This window comes from Sturnira hondurensis, unplaced genomic scaffold (genome assembly GCF_014824575.4).
Source record: "Sturnira hondurensis isolate 20B ecotype Veracruz unplaced genomic scaffold, ASM1482457v3 Scaffold0006496, whole genome shotgun sequence".
NCBI lineage: Eukaryota > Metazoa > Chordata > Mammalia > Chiroptera > Phyllostomidae > Sturnira > Sturnira hondurensis.
The window spans coordinates 9,016,402-9,033,503 of NW_028079127.1; the positions used below are offsets into that span (position 1 = coordinate 9,016,402).

Consider the following 17,102-nt stretch of genomic DNA (forward strand, 5'->3'; position numbering starts at 1 on the left):
CAGTTCGATGCCTAGTCAGGGCACATGCCTGGGTTGCAGGCCAAGTCCCCAGGAAGGATTGCATGAAAGGCAACCACACATTGATGTTAGTCTCCCTCTCTTTCTCCTTCCCTCCCCCTCTCTCTAAAAATAAATAAACAAAATCTTTAAAAAAATAAACAAAAGGAAATATTGATGTTGCTGAATAAATCCCAGTGCTAATAGCAATGCTTACATTATTTTGGGAAAATGTGGAGGCAAAACCTTACACTCCATGAATCTGAATTTATCAGTATACTCTACTATCTATAAGTAAAAGTGTTTTGAAAACGGCAGTATTTTTGTTGGTGCTTCAACTCTGGTATAGTGATTAATTGTGGTTACTATTGTAAGTTTAATCAGCATTACTCCCTGGTTACCTGGGTAAACCTATATTCACTTAGCACTTCTACCAGGACAAACAGGCATAAAACACATAATCAATATTCTATACTGATTCTATAATCTATTCGATAATCAATAGACATGTCTTGATAGATGACACAAATGTTCAATAGTGTTATGCTTAAAATTGGTGTAATATTAGGCAAACAATACTAGCATGGTAGAAAAATTATTATTGGCAGCAAAGGGAGAAAAGCCAATTATGCTGAAAAGGAAAAAAAATTTAAATAGAATCAAGTCACCTTCAAAAGCAAACTTCTATAAACATTACAATACCTTGAGAAAATACTCTTGACTATTTTCCCTTTTGTATGGCTAGCAAAATAATTTTTTAAAAAATAAAATGTCAGGGAAAAAGCAAAATGTGTTGGGAAAAGAAAAACAAGTGTACAATAATTATTTCTGCATTTTAAATTAGAATATAAAAGCATTAATGCATTTACATTACAAACTAAATGTGACTATAAAAAATAAATAGAAATATGCACTTACTGGAGTTATATTAGCTTTTGAAGCAATTACTGTCCCTGCTACACCAGAAGTAAATTAAAAATATGTCAGATTAGCTAGTCTCTCAAGTAGGACATTCAGTCAAATATTTATCTCATAATGGACTGAACTGAGTAGCATTAATTGAATTCTACAAATGACGAGGAAAACTGGTACTTTCAATGTGATTCCAGAGAATCTTGGAGAGAAGAGAGATAATAAAGTTCTCTTCTGTATGCAGGGGTAGACATTACTTAAAAAATCTTTTATTTATTTTTGTATTTTATATTTGTTTCAGGTGTACAGCATAGTGGTTAGACAACCATATAAATCACGGAAAGATTCCCCCTGATAATTCTAGGACTCACATTGCACCACACATAGTTAATACAACATTATTCACTATATCCCCTAGGCTCTACTTTACATCCCCACAAGCAATCTTAATATATGAACTCTACTAACAAAAATATTGTCAGGTAGTCATTACTGGTTATGAAAAAGATTTCCAGTTTGTCAAAGAATTCACAATAGAATTAATTCAAATAGCAAACACATTTACTACATTCCATATATTATCTTTCTTTTACATAGTTTTCCAAAACATTTCTGCTTGGCACCATACTCCAGTCTCAGAAGAGATACCCCCTAAGCCTTTAACAAGGGATCACAACCAGTAAACTGGGATTTTCTTTTTTCTCTTCTCAGGAAAGGAAAACAAAATGATTAACTAAAAAATATTATGGAACTTCCAGTTCTTGGGTCAGTACAGATTCTTCCCAATTGGCTGAACTTTTTGACAGGAGCAAGATTTTAATACTGAGAAATGATGTGGAGGAGGAGGGTCACTTTTACCCTGCTGTTTCCATTTAATATCTCCTTTCCCTCTTTGCCTCACGAACACACAACTTTCCTATAGACAGCAGACCAGTTGTCACTCTGCAAGAATGCCAATCTCAAATTGTCCTTTTCATGTAAGTCTCCCTTCTGGATCTCAATAAAGTTAACATCTTACAGCGCAATGTCTGATTAGCCTCCATCTACCATTGGACTGTGAACTTGAGGAAGACAGAAACTATTTCCCTTTGCTCACAATTGTGTCACCACCTGGTGCATTTTAGTACATCAGGAATGTGGCAGAGACTCAAGGCATATTTGGTGCCTGAATCAAGTACTCTAAGAATCTTAATGAATACTACTTAACTAAATCAAGTAGGCTTATTACTATGGGGGGAAAATGAGCAACAATACTTTATTTTAGAAACTGAGCTATAAGTTAAAAACCAAATTGACTATGAATCAGATATCCTATTACCCAAAGGTAGACGGGGCACCTGGCTTTGTGACACCTTGTGCATCACAATGAGAAATGTAGCACTGTAAAAATTTTTCTTTTTTAGCTTTAAAGAACTAGAGGGATAAATTGATAACAAAATGTCAATAACGATGACATCTTTGATGGTAATTGTGTCTCATCCCAGAAGTCCCCATGCCACTTTGTTTTAAAGATAGTCATTTTTGAAGTCTCTAGGCTGGGGCTACACAGGCAGCAACTCATAACAAGGCGGCCAGCCGTAACTGCTTGAACTATGAAATTCACAGGACAGAAAGGTGATGGGTGGAAGGTAATTATCCTTATGATGTGACATAAGCATATTATATAAGTAAATAAAAATAGGTGCCCTCAAATAGGTAATTAGCTGTACTTTTTCCTCTCAACTCAATGGGTCTGAGATGAGAGCATTTACAATGGAATTCACACACAGGGTGTATGAAGTTCTCTATTAACAATGTCCCAACTGTGCACAGTGTGAAATGAAGAACTAGACAAATAAAATTACAGCATGGGATGCTATATTACCTCATATGCAAGTGAAAATGTGAACTACTAAAAGTATAGGTTAATCAGTTTTAAACTATTTAACATAATCCACTGAGAATATAAATAGTCTTTAAACATCCTTCCTGAACTCTTAGAAAGTTAATAATTAAATAATTTCTGATATCCTGAAAGAAAAAAAACGCAGTTTCTATGCTAGGTGTTGGTAGGAGGTAAAGAGATACATGACTTGTAAAGACAATATTGACAAACCTAGTAAAATAATGCTTTGAGTAAAATATTTGAACAGGAAAACTATTTAGAAACTGAGGTATAAACTGCCTGTTTTATAATGCAAAATAGAATGCAAGTGGTTGTATTCTTAAATGGAGAATAAGTTAAAGTAAAATTAGGAATTGTATAAGTTTCCTGGAGACATCTACAAAAATAAGTTCCAGATATAAATTCTTAGATTATATACCATTTTTACACATTCATGTCTATAGGTGTATCTATATCTTTAAATACATAGACAAAATTATTTGGATTTATAGTGGAAAGGATTAATAATAAGTGAGAAAATATGTGATAATTGGTAGAAGAAATAAACCACTTTGGGAGTACACTGTAAATGTTCAATTCAAGGGCATAGCACATGTCGAGACTACCCAGCTACTCAATGTTGTGATTCCTCAGTCACTGGCCTTGAATCCTTACGTTATATTCTCTCCCTAGACAATCTCCTCTGCCTGTCATTCTTTCCATTCCTAGTGCAGTGGTCTTCCAACAAGGTTTGCTCCTTGATGTGTAAGGGAAGACTTTTCAAGAAGCACCTATAAAGATATGGGTAGTAACGTGGCAATTAAGCCCCAGGTTCTAAACTCTTGTATAGATAATTCTCTTTTCATAAAAACCCTTCTCTCACTTGCCAGGAGAAGGCATTTTTCTCGTTCACTTATCTTGTATCTTGCACTACAGTACCAAGTAAAGAGAAAATTCTAAATACTGGTGTTGATATCTAGAAAATGAGCTTTCTAGTTTTAAAACCTCATTGAAGTCATAAAATTTGAAGAAGAAACTAATTAAGTTGTCAGGTAATGATTTAAAAAATTTGGTGATAGATCACTATGTGATTTTGGACACAAAACTTGAAAAGATTTTGAAGAATTGTGTTACATTGCCATAACAAAATGTTTTCCATCCCTATTGAATATTTTTGCATATAAAGTTTCTCAGTACTTTAACATAAAAATATAAATAGAATTGAGGGTGAAACTTTTCTCATTTCAGCAGTGAGTAACATTTATCTGTGAATATATGAGCTAATTGGAAAAAGGCCAATCTTAATTTTTATTTTTGTATTTAATAATTTTGATACTTGGACATTATTCATCAAAGTTTGCAATGTAGTTTTTTCAACAAAACACAAGAATCTTAGTGGGAAGAAAGAAAAACAACAAAAAATTAGATCTTTAAGTTCTGCAATGTATTTATATTTATCAATTATATACAAATAACAATTGTAGTAAAAACCCAATTTAGAAAAGAATTTAACAAGATTTTATTATGACATGAAAAATGTTTGTGTGTTTGTAACATGTTGCATGTATTTTTATTACAGTGAGCCAAAAAATATTTTCAAGCAAAATATATTGTATCAGAATACAATTTAAGAAAAGAGAAAAGGAAACTGCAAGATTTCTGACTATTTTACATGACTAATAGTGGGTATAAAATAGCTATGTTGTTTTGATTCCATTGAATACACTTAGAGATTTTGAAAGAATTTTATTGAAAAAAATGTCTATTTTCAATATGCTAAAAGTTAAATCCTTGCAATTATTTATGGAGAGTTTTAGAATTAGACTTGAAAATGTTATTTCAGCAATTCATATGCATAAAAGTTTGGGCCCAACAAGACTATGCTAGTAAATTTTCGTTGATGTCATCCTTTTTCTTCCCCTTTATATCTAAACAATCATTAACTCTTGTCACTCTTCCTTCCTCAACCATGCCCAAAATATGTCTGCTTCCCTTCATTTTCCCCACTAGCTATCAAGGCTAATTCCTGGATCTCCCTGATCTGGCCCAGTTTCCATAGGACAGTCTTGCGTGATTATTTTGAACACCCGTTTCCCTCCAACCTTCCTCCCTACCCTCACCATTCATCTTTAGGGTGTGTAAGGACATGAACCACATATTCTCAATGCCAACCAAGTTAGAGGGGCCGGCACTGAATGAAGAAGGGATGCTGCCTTCCCAGTGTCTATCACAGGGCCAGACATATCACAGCTACCCGATACATACTCACTGAATACCCAAATAAATGAGCATAACCCCTTTAACTGTATAATCCAGAGAGAATCCAAAGTGGCCAAAATGTGAGGAAATTTTATGACTTATGTTCATGCACAGAGAGTGTGAAATTTTGGGACCATTAGAGCTAATGTAAGCACAGAATATTTGCAGCAATGCCCTTGCTCTAGAAGCAAGGTTGAGATTCAGAGAAGTTAATTGAGTTGTCTAAAACCACAACTGTCGAATGACAAACTTGGAGCAAACCTAATTCCTCACCCCGCTCCCTGGAGGTTTGGACAGCCCCGTCCTTTCCATTATGCCATGCAGACTCCCTGCCGTGTTCACTTGTCTGGAAAATGCCTGTGCTGGTAACTGAGCTCTACAGTGCCAGATCTGGCTGGTATAACTTTAAGCCATTACTTATACTATTGATCTGTAGTAGGCCAATATACAATAAGAAGACGACAAAAAGCAGTGTAAAGAACAGAGGGAATAGGACCCCAATAATTTGGAAATATGGACAATAAGTTAGGATCTATGTTTTAGGAGAACACGTGACATTTCTGGACCATGATGGAAAGAGCCTTTTGTGTCTCCTCCACCTTTATGTTCTCAGCACGCAAAGCAAACATGAATGGTCAGAGAGCAGACACAAAGGAGAGGAGCTCAACTGGAGCTCTGTACACTGTGAGATAAAATGACCTACCGCTGATGGAAAGACCTGTGCCATAAATATCAGCTAGTTAGGGAAAGAGAGGAATAAGTAACATCCACTTGGAAGCCTTAACGGGCCGTATTTGTTAAAGCTGGACAGGTGGAGAGGAATGTCCCCCTACTTCCAACTGAGAATCACTATGATAGTATTTTGCTTTATATTTTATGTTACAGGCTATACCCTTACATTCTCAACTTATATTGTTCTAATCTTGAAGACATTTTATAAATATTCTATACTGTTCTATTCTACACTGTTCCTCGTATCCCCATTTGAAATTTATACCACCCAATAACTGAGGCAGTCAAAAAAATTAGAAGATACGTCCAAAGATAACTAATGTTTTATGATTTTTATAAGGGCCAGATATTATATACATACTTTTATTTAACTCATGACTTGGGAGGCTGATAATATTGTTAGCATTTTTCACATGATGAAACCAAGTGATTTTTTCTTAAGGTCATTTAGATCAACAGCTGTGATGTTGCTCCCTGGAGAGTCTGACTCTGAAGACAGTAACCGCACCCCACACCAGTGGTTCCCAAACTGTTGTCTTCAGACCAGCAGCATCAGCAATCACCCCAGAACTCGTTACCAGTATAAACCTCTGGGCTCCATTCCACCACCTGAATCAGAAGTCTAGGGCTGAGTCTAGCAAACTGTCTCCTAAGTCCTCCCAATGATTCTCATGCACAATCCAATTTGAGACCTATAGGCCAATGCCATGTAGTATAACCTGCATAAGGTTGTTCCATGTACTCACTGCAGGGAGCACTTGAGTTCTGCTGGGTGTCTTTTAAAAAACTGTGGGTTAACCCTGGCTGGTGTGGCTCAGTGGATTGAGTGCTGGCCTGGGAAACAAAAGGTTGCCAGTTCAATTCCCAGTCAGGGCACATGCCTGGGTTGCAGACCAGGTCCCCATTTGGGGGTGTGCTAGAAGCAACCACACACTGATGTTTCTCTCCCTCTCTTTCTCCCTCTCTTCCTATCTGTAAAAATAAATAAAAAAATTTTTTAATTGTGGGTTTTTTTGAACCAACATATATTAATGATGTATGGCATTTAACATATGAGCACAGAATCACTTGAGCAGTAAGGGTTAGAAGGCAGGCAGGCTGAGGATGGAAACCAGGACTCACCACCTAATGTTATATATTCTTGGTAAGTTATATAACTTTGTGACTTTTGAATTTGTCCTCTGTAAAAATGAAAATAAAAAATGAGATCATGCGCTAAAAGCACTGTATCCCAATGTCTGAAATGTAATAAACACTCAACACATATAGTTTTCATTATGATTATCATTATTAAAGACAATGTTAGTAAAATTATAATTAAGTGCATGAGTAGTGAGGTTTATGTATTATGTATGCAACAAAGCTCCAAAGATGCTGTTCTACCGATTAATTTTTCCAGTTTCAACACAAATGTCTAATTCATATTTACCAACCCGCAATGTCCCACAATTTTCCAAGTACTCTGTCGTTTGATGATATTTTTAAAGTAAAATGATGATACTAGTTTTCAATTTATTTGTTTAGGAATGTATATCCCTATATATATTAAATAATTTTAAGTTAAATACTTTAAATCTTCATCTGTATTGGCTTAAGACCTTATATTGTACCTTTAAACATTATTTGGAAAATGACACATGAGCACACAATTAAGAGGCTGTGTTAGTGTGGATGCGTTTAATTTCAGGTTAAAATTTTTTATTCAAAGAAAACCTCACATTGCCATATTGTGATTTCTGTAGAGATAACTGTATGATCAACAGTGTTTTGATACAGACATTTTCAAGTAAGAATTCATCTGCAAGTAATGATATATTCCTTATATATTACTCAGTGAAGCTTCAACCAATTATTTATTGTTTATTTGCACCAAGCAGTGAAAGCAACTAATAGCTGTCGCTTTTATTATGATTTTTATACAGACAAAAAGCCTAGCATCCTATCTTTTTTTTAGAGTGAAATTTTCAGGTCTCCAACCTCCTTTTGTATCTCATGTTGTCAAGATCTTTTTATCTTTTGTATTGTTCTCTACCGAATGCTTAGCAATTTGTCTCCTTTCTGAAATGTGGTGTCTGATGAACTTAGTCCCCAATTCACAGCCTAACAAGACCTGAATGGAGTTCAGTCTGTTTTTATGTGTGAGTTCACCATTACAATCAGAAGCACTGCAGCATTTGAATATTTTAACAGGGATCAGAATGTCTACTCTTTCAATTTATTATCCACTGTATTTCTTGAATTTTTCTCTTTGCTGCTACCATTGCCAGCTTTTCACCACACTTTTTTAATTCCATTAGCATGCTCTGCAGCAACATTCACATCCACCCTATTTTTCTGAACCCAATGTCACTGATTTAACCTATCTCCCCTATAGATCGAGGTTAGGCTACAGTACCCCAAAGATTTGCAATCCCTGCTATTTCCGTGACTCACTCAGTGAGGGTCCTTTACCCTCCCTGCAGGAGGTCACTTGTACACGCTGTGGCAGGTCAGACAGTTGCCTGAGCAGATCCCAGTAAACACAGTGTGAGTTTCACTGAGTACATTTACTGGTCTAGTAACAAAAGAAAGCAAAGCAGGACAGTATAAAAGTGACCAAGGAAATAACAAAAGAACCTTAAATTATTAGGCTTCGATTTCATTATTTTACCACAAATAAATGGTAGAGTTATTAAAACCAATATGAGCTGACACCTTATAAATGAACTTCGTTTATAAGGAGTTATGGAAGTGATGGATTCTTCAAATTAGACAATCAAAAATTGCTACATTTAAATGAAACATCAATCCACGTACTTTCCTTCGGCTGGGAAGCCTCATCTACCCACTTTACACATTCATCACACGCACTACCCTTGCTTTCAGCTGGGCCTTGTCCATCTGACAGTCCTACTCATCTTTTCTGTGGCAGAATGTGATTCCTCCAAGGCAGGAATCCCTCCCTTCCTTGTGTTTTCACCCTTGTGCGTTAAAAAAGTTATCACCTCTCGGACAAGGCTTGTGTCGGTAGAAAGAAAGAGAGAATCAAACAAAAAACAAAGGGAGCAAAGTAGAGACCACAGTCTTTCAATAATGCATTTCACCTTTTCCCCCATATTTATATATGATTATATATCTTAATAAAATTTAAGATGTAGTGATTTTGGATAAGTACTTATGTTTTCATAGCTTAAATATACATAGTAGAATTAGAGGAAGAAAAATAAGAAAATGTTTTTATAACATTTTTTATTCTGATATAACAGTTTTCAGAAGACATAGCATAAAAATAATTATTAGCTAAAGTTTTAAAATGAAGAGGCTTTAGTTCTAGACTGATCACAGATTTAATAACTGTCCTCAAGCATATATTGGATCAATTGAGAGATGATAATGATGAAATATTTTTCTTAGCTCAGTAAAAGACCAGAAATGATTAACTTAAAGGGCAAACAGGAAAATGCTAGAGAAGATGAGATATTATGACAAATTACTAAGTAATGCAGTAAAAGGTTTCCCTTACAAAGTTTTAAAGCAGGATAGCTACCTTTTGATCTGGAGAGAGATACGATGCATAATTCTCAATAATGCTCAGCAAGACCATATCAGCGTATTCTGTAAGTATGTAATACTCTCTGTGGTTCTCTGTGTTCCATCTGGAGCAAACTCCCTTCTCTGGTGCCCATGGGTCATCCCAGGCACTCAGATGAGGTACAAGCCCGTTGTGGCAGGCGAAAAGAATCATATGAACTAATTGCCCCCTAGCTGCACACCTTTCTCATCAGACTCACTTCACACAGTGGCCAAAGACTGGAGAGAACTGACTATAAATTACCCAAAATGCAAAGAGCAATGGAAAATAATGGTCCTTGGAAATATAAAGCCACCTAAGAAGGTTTAAAAAAACTGCAGTAAGAAGATCACGAATCTCTGATCTTTATATGTTGAATATTCTCTTCATTAACATTAACAAGTGACATTTAGTATATTTCTATAAAAATAATTATCTTAAATAATTGTGATACCCGTAATGTATTAAAATACTGTATTATGAAATTCCAAGATAAGACAGAAGTTTAAGGTCTTTGTCAAGGGTCACTGAAAGACTAAAGATCTTCCTTTATAACCTTTTTGTTTTTAGTTTTTAATATTAACATTAGACTACTTTGTTTATATCATATGCTTGCAGTTGTTTAATGAATAAATACCACAACCTTGACAAACAACCTTAGAGTTTGGCCTACATTTAATTATTCTGTACTCAGGGGATAGTTAAGCTATAAAAATAAAAATAAATTGATACTTAGATACGATGAATAAGGGCCTAACTTTAGAGAGCTATTTCAAAACTCAGTAAAACTTTGCAAAGATAAGTGTGTTGGGCTTTCCTGCTGTTGCTCTGTGGGCTGTGCACCCGATCCAAATTTTTGCATTTTTTTTCTTTTCTTGATTTTCTGAAGGTGATAAATAGAATGCATCCACTGAGAATCTGAAAGCAGTATTATATCATATCAAGAAATCAGGATTTGGTTCAACTTACCTGTTCCTGTTGCTGGAAATCCAATCAGAAATAAGTGTTGAGGCCTGTTGGTGACAGTGCTTGTTGCCAAAACTACATGCCAGCATTATCACTTCTCGACGTAGTTCTCTTACGTGACATAAACGGGGGAGGGGGGAATAAAACAGTGTTAATATCGAGGGAGAAAGCATCACTCAGTACACTACAGTGCACTACACTATAGTAGATAAGTAAGTAATTGGCAGGAAAATAGATCTCAGATATGGAAATCCTATTCTGCTAAGTAAGAGGCAAAGTAGAAGTTAATCATACTAAAAGTCTACTCGGGAAACAGTACTACAGTGTGGGGCATGAGTTCAGATCTCAACTTCGCCCATCAAGGCAGATCTCATGGCAAGGAAATGCCTTTGTTCTCAGTACCAGGGGTGGCAACTATATTCCCCATCAGCAGTCCTCCCAGGTAAGGGAAATGAAAGGTGCAAAGTGAATGAAAGATCATCTCATGCTGCTAAGCTCACAGTGGTACTAGTAGTATGTTAGTGTACAAAACAGTTCTGGGGAAAAGGAGCAAATACTAAAATAAAACAGTACTCATGTTGGTAAGACGCTTGAACAAGAGATCCATTAAAATTATTTTTTGGCCATCCAAGCTTGATGTACGTTGCTGCAACTTGCTTTAATATATATTCCTAAATGGGAGGAAGGGAAACAAAGATAATGTCAGTTTCAAATCTCTCCATTATGACAACTAAAATTATATAATGAAATGAAAACATTTTCTAAATGTACCTACAATATTAGTAAAATTTTGGGCATGATGATTTTATTCAACCTAGTTTTTCAAATATAATAAATAAGGATAAACTATGATTGCAAGGGTGGGGGTCTACTCTTTACTTCTTGAACAATGAAAAAATTTGCAATGACAAATTTTCAATTTTCAATGACAATTTTTGCAGCAAAACAAGGAAACTGCGGAATGGTGATGATGACACTCATGCAGACATATGTACAAATGCATGTCAAGTTTACAAACATATGTACCTAATATTTGTGCATTTTACATCAATAGAGCATGTTTAATGCAAGCTTATTATAAAAGCCTAGCATTGTTCAATCTGACATGCACAGAATACACTTAAGTAAACTGACAGTACTTCAAAGTTGATAACCCATTTTGTTAATAACATTAAATATCGGTAGCAATGTAAGGCATACTCTCTTCAATTTAATGTGGTCCTGGATTTTGTCAAAAGAATGACAGCACTGAAATCACAGTAAAAGCAGTTCCTAACTTTTCCTGAAATTGAGATGTCAGACCTGATACATTGAAGTACAAGTATATATAAAAAATGTATTTTACTTTTACAAAAGTTTCATATTGCAGTGTCTTTGTACTGAGAAAAGAAAAACATAATTAAGTCCAGCATAGAAAAATTATGCCATTACTGTAATGACACATTTCTTTGCATGTCTGTTTTAAGGGCTTAGACAAAAGTAACAAAACTAACAGTCAAGCCAGGATTATTTCTATTTAAAAAGTTAAAATAGAGGTGTTTTCATGTAGGTTTAGAATAAAATAAAAAGAAGCAATTCTAATGGCCATCAGATAACTAGATGCTTCCAATAAACAGGTTTTTATGAGATCTGGTCATGGTAATTCCAGATGTGTAGGTTAATTAGCAGAGCCAGAATGTCATAAAAAAAAAACAGAGTAATTTTATAAAACATAAGAAAGACTCTTGAAACTAAGTGTAAATAAATAGTGCTCAAAGTTGATAGAAAGCACAGAGATATAGTCTCACAGGCAAAGCCTCACTGGTGATAAGACATTCAAGGATCAAAAGCTCATTAGCAGTACTTAGTCCTAATCTTATTCAAAATGATCATTACATTAGATTAGGTGGCATCAGCAGAGCAATTTTGGTTTACCAGGCTGCCAGTTTAGGAAATCCAGTCAGGTAACATTTCAGAATGTTTGTCGTGTCATCACATCTATTTGGATTTTCTGTTGTTTGCTTTCTTGTGTCCCATTGGACCCAATTATGAATGGGCTTTTGCCTCAATGTTGATCTTATCCTTGTTAATTAAGGAAGTGAATTGAATTCACTATGTCCTTTCGGATAAAAATAATGACTAAGAGCCTTTGCTGAAACTGTCTATATTCTGTTAAGATCTTTCCAATCCCTCTACCCAGGTTATGTCCTCCATGAACATACAGCCATTTAACTCTTGGGAAGTAAATTTGAACTTTAAGATTGTGCCATGTATATTTGTTTTTAAATTCTGAGGCATGTGAGCTTAGTGGACACTTTTAGGCGAGAACAAAAAGTAGCTTGTATTCATTCTCTCCTTCAAGTAATTGTCATCACTGATGCACAGAAAATCAGGACAAAAATGATAACATGAATTAGAAGGAACTGAAGTAACTCAGGATCAGTTGAATACAGCAGATAGTGAGAAAATACTTTATGATGTGAAAATAGAAAGAAGAAAATATATCTTTTTACATTGAAGACATTGTATTTCTCCATGCGGTCCAGTAATTTATCTAGAGGATAAAGAGCTCGGCTGGCAGCGTGCCAAGGAAGGAAATCCTTCTCCTCAGACAGGTATCTGATAATCTCCAGGGGAATATTCTGAGGCAAATAGCCAGCTCTGCACAGTCAAAAAAGTCAATGTTAATTATATGCAAAAAGGTACATAATGATGCAAAAATGAAGATTTTACTTAGGCAAATAAAAGGCAGAAAGCAAGATTCACCACAGTATAAAGAAGCAATATTCAGTGTTATAAAATCAAAATTACTCACTTTTTAAATATAGTCCTACTTAGAATGTCAATGCCCCTTAACATACAGAGTTGGAGAGTTAAAGATTTACATGAACACAAAAATATGGAAATGCATGTTTTAAAGTATATTTTATTGATTATGCTATTACAGCTGTCCCTTTTTTTCTCCCCTTTATCCATCTATGCCCAGTACTCCCATTCCCTCCAGCATTCCCCCACACTTAGTTCATGTCCATGGGTGGTACATGTAAGTTCTTTGGATTCTCCATCTCCTATTTAAGTATTCTCAACCTTCCCCTGTCTATTTTGTACCTACCAATTATGCTTCTTATTCCCTGTACCTTTCCCCCCATTCTCTCCCTTGCCTTTCCCCACTGATAATCCTCCACATGATCTCCATTTCTGTGATTCTGTTCCTGTTCTAGTTGTTTTCTTAGCTTGTTTTTGTTTTGGGTTTTTAAGTTCAGTTGTTGATAGTTGTGAGTTTGTTGTCATTTTACTGTTCATAGTATTAATCTTCTTCTTTTTCTTAGATAAGTCCCTTTAACGTTCTATATAACGAGGGCTTGCTGATGATGGATTCCTTTACCTTATCTGGGAAGTACTTTATCTGCCCTTCCATTCTAAATGATAATAGCCTTGCTGGATAGAGCAATCTTGGATATAGGTTCTTGCCATTCATGACTTGGAATAGTTCTTTCCAGCTCCTTCTTGCCTGTAAGATGTCTTTTGAGAAATTTTCAGCTCATTGTCTTATGGGAACTTCTTTGTAGGTAACTGTCTCCTTTTCTCTTTGTCTACTTTTAAGATTCTCTCTTTATCTTTGATTTTGGGTAACATAAGTATGATGTGCCTTGGTGTGTGCTTCCTTGGATTCAACTTCTTTGAGACTCTGGGCTTTCTGAAAGTATATTTCCTTCATCAGATTGGGGAAGTTCTTCTTTAAATAAGTTTTCAATTTCTTGGTCTGCCCTTTCTCCTTCTGATACACCTATGATTAAAATGTTGGAACATTTAAAGTTGTCCTGGAGATTCCTAAGCCTCTCTTCAGTTTTTTTTTTTTTAATTCTTGTTTCTTCATTCTGTTCTGTTTGAATGTTTATTTCTTCCTTCTGCTCCAAGTCATTGATTTGAGTCCCAGTTTATTTCTTTCACTCTTAGTTCATTGTATATTTTTATTTCATTTTGTATAGTCTTCCTTTCTTCTGTTATTTTGTGGCTGTACTCAATCATTTCTGTGAGCATCCTGATTACCAGTGTTTAGAACTCTGCATCTAATAGGTTGGCTGTCTCCTCACTGCTTAGATCTTTTTCTGGAATTCTGATCTGTTCTTTCATTTGGACCACATTTCTTTGTCTTGGCACACTTGTTACATTGTACGGGGCAGAGCCTTAGGTATTCAGTGAGCAGGCAACTCTCTTCACTGCATTGTGGCACTGTATGTGGGGAAGGGGTCAGAGAGGGAACAATGCCACTTGCTCAGCTCCCACTTCCACTTTCAGTTTGCTTCCTGCAAGCAAATTACTCCCTTTCAGGTGTTCCTCTGGTGCTGATTCCTGGGTATATGGCTTATGTATGTTCTAGGACCCCATGGGCTCCCACAACAGACTCTTCTGTGAGACTGGCAGTTTTTCCTGCTGCTGCAATCCCCACAAGTTTTTATCATCAGAGGTTTTGAGGCTTTATTTCCCTGCACTGGAGCTCTGAGTTGCGCAATCTGTCTCACTCCCCAGTTGTTCCTCCTGGTTTATCCACATGTGAATGTGGGAGCCCCTGGTCCCCCAGCCACTGCCTTGCCCTGCATCTTCTGTGCCCTGGCTGCCCATCTTCGTTCCTTCTAACAGTCTGGATGAGTGTTTTTTCTTTGACTGTTTGGTTGTTGGACCTCCACAGTTTGATTTTCAGGGAGTTCTGGTTGTGTTTTGTTTCTAAATTGGTTGTTATCCTTCTTTTGATTGTGTAAGGAAGTAAAGCACATCTATCTACACCTCCATGTTGGCCAGAAGTTCAATTTCTTCTAAATGTATGGTCTGATTCCTTTCCTTTAGAAAGGAAGATGTGGTGAAACTTGAATAAAATCTACTCTAGGTATGTTCCTTCACAAAAACTCTTCAGAGGTCACAAGTTATTGAAAATAATTGATTACTGAAATAAAATTTTGGTTCTTTTGGAATTCTCTCTACTTTTCATGTAGATCTGTGTAATAATATTCAATACTGATCACTTTCAAAATGATGATGAAATTAAAGTGGCATCTTAAAGTCTTGACTGTAAGTATGTTACCGTACAATTTAAGTATTTTCCAAACCTGCTCATTTTTTTTTTAAATGACATCTAGGAACATCGGAAACATAGCTATGGATGATACACTTTTAGAGTTGAAAATGATTTATCTAGAAGCCATTATTTTTTTAAGAAATTGGAAAAATATTGTATTTTCTCAGAGATTTAAGCATACTAGCCTTATGTCAGTTACAATTTATTGTGTTTTTCATCTCTATAAATGGATGAACATTATTCAGTGATGTATGCTTTGTGGGCAACATGTCTACAAATAAAAAGATGACAACTAATGTTACAGAAAGAGACTTCCCTTGAGAAAGGGACTGAAATGGAGAAAGAGGCTTAAACCACTAATGTTCCATATACAATTAGACAAATAAATTCATCTCTTCAAGCCTTACATTCCTTATCTATGAACTGGAAGGTTGAACTAAGAGACATTTGGTTTTAGCTTCCAAAAATGTTTTATTATAACCTACTTATAATTAAACTGCTGAGAAATAATTACAGTAACATGGCATAATTTATTTAAAATTTTGAAAAAAAGATTACAATTTTTATACTTCCCACTCTTTAATTATTTAATATGTACAAGTCTAAGAGTCAGGGCTTATATCTAGATTTTATAAGACCCTGTATAGTGCAAAGAAAATGAAAGTAAAGTAAGCCTGATAGAAATTTCAAATAATAGCAAGGCACGTAAAGTATTCATTAGATAGAGACAGGGAGCAAGTTCTCTTTTGAGTCCTCTCAGCAAAAATTGCTCACTGCTCACCAAAATCCATGCTTTCCCTTACTTCTTAGGACAGACCATAATTCCCATTTCCTTGGCTGTTAGGTGCGGTTATGTGACTAAGATCTAGCCAACAGAATATAATGCTCTTCCCTGCCAGGGTTAGCTCATAGACATTTCTCATTAACTCCTCCATGTTCTTTTTCTATGAAATTAATCTTCCAGATAGGTGTGGAACTCTCACATTTAACATGTGAATAACCTACCAGGGTCTCTGGATGACTGCATGGCCAAGTACCAGTTTTCACACCTAATCCATCGTGTAACCAGTATGTACATTTCTACTGCGTTTGATCCTACTACAAATTGGGGACTATTTTTTTAAGCAGTTAACCTGCTCCAATGTAGTCTTCAGATAAGAAACAGATAACACTCAAATTGCCCTCCTTTTGTACTGTTACAAACATATATAGGTAATTACCTACTACATAATTCAATATACAGGGTCTGGCTCAAATAATGCGCCTTTTTATTACAAAATCATAAGCATGTAATTCTATAACATAACAGTATCACATGCAAGCATACTACATAGCATTTTAGGTGAAATGTTCAAATTAAAACTAGAAATTATTACACCCATATTATACTCCTCCAGCTGCACTCAAGCAGGCCTTACTTCTGCTGGACCCTGTATTTGCATTTGGCTTACAAGATCAAAATATGTAGCTACACTCAATTGGACAAGAGGATGATCAGCTTCATTACAAAATTAAGATTTGTAGAAGATAATCTTGCTGAACAAGTTACTAGTTTAGATGTGTGTTTGTGTAATTGGCTAGTAATGATATCTGTGATTACTCCTGCTGATAATGCAATCAATTACGGGGAACTGTGTGGAATCCAGTGAGTGGAACATTACATTAGCACAAAGTCATCAGCCTAGTAGGAAATACACTTAGGGTCCTGACACTGAAATGCAGTTTCCCTAAATTTGCATCAACACAGGGAAATGCCACTAACAAAAGAG

At 35.5% G+C, this 17,102-nt stretch overlaps 1 protein-coding gene across 1 annotated transcript in view; it reads right to left on the bottom strand.

The window, feature by feature from the left end:
* TRHDE (thyrotropin releasing hormone degrading enzyme) overlaps positions 1–17,102 on the bottom strand; it is a 389,993-nt gene that overhangs the window by 25,585 nt on the left and 347,306 nt on the right. The window contains exons 13-15 of the mRNA XM_037049432.1: positions 12,773–12,920; positions 10,854–10,951; positions 10,284–10,391 (exon numbers count right to left, since the gene is read on the bottom strand). Coding sequence (XP_036905327.1) covers positions 10,284–10,391; positions 10,854–10,951; positions 12,773–12,920 — 354 coding nt within the window. The remainder of the gene's footprint in view (positions 1–10,283; positions 10,392–10,853; positions 10,952–12,772; positions 12,921–17,102) is intronic.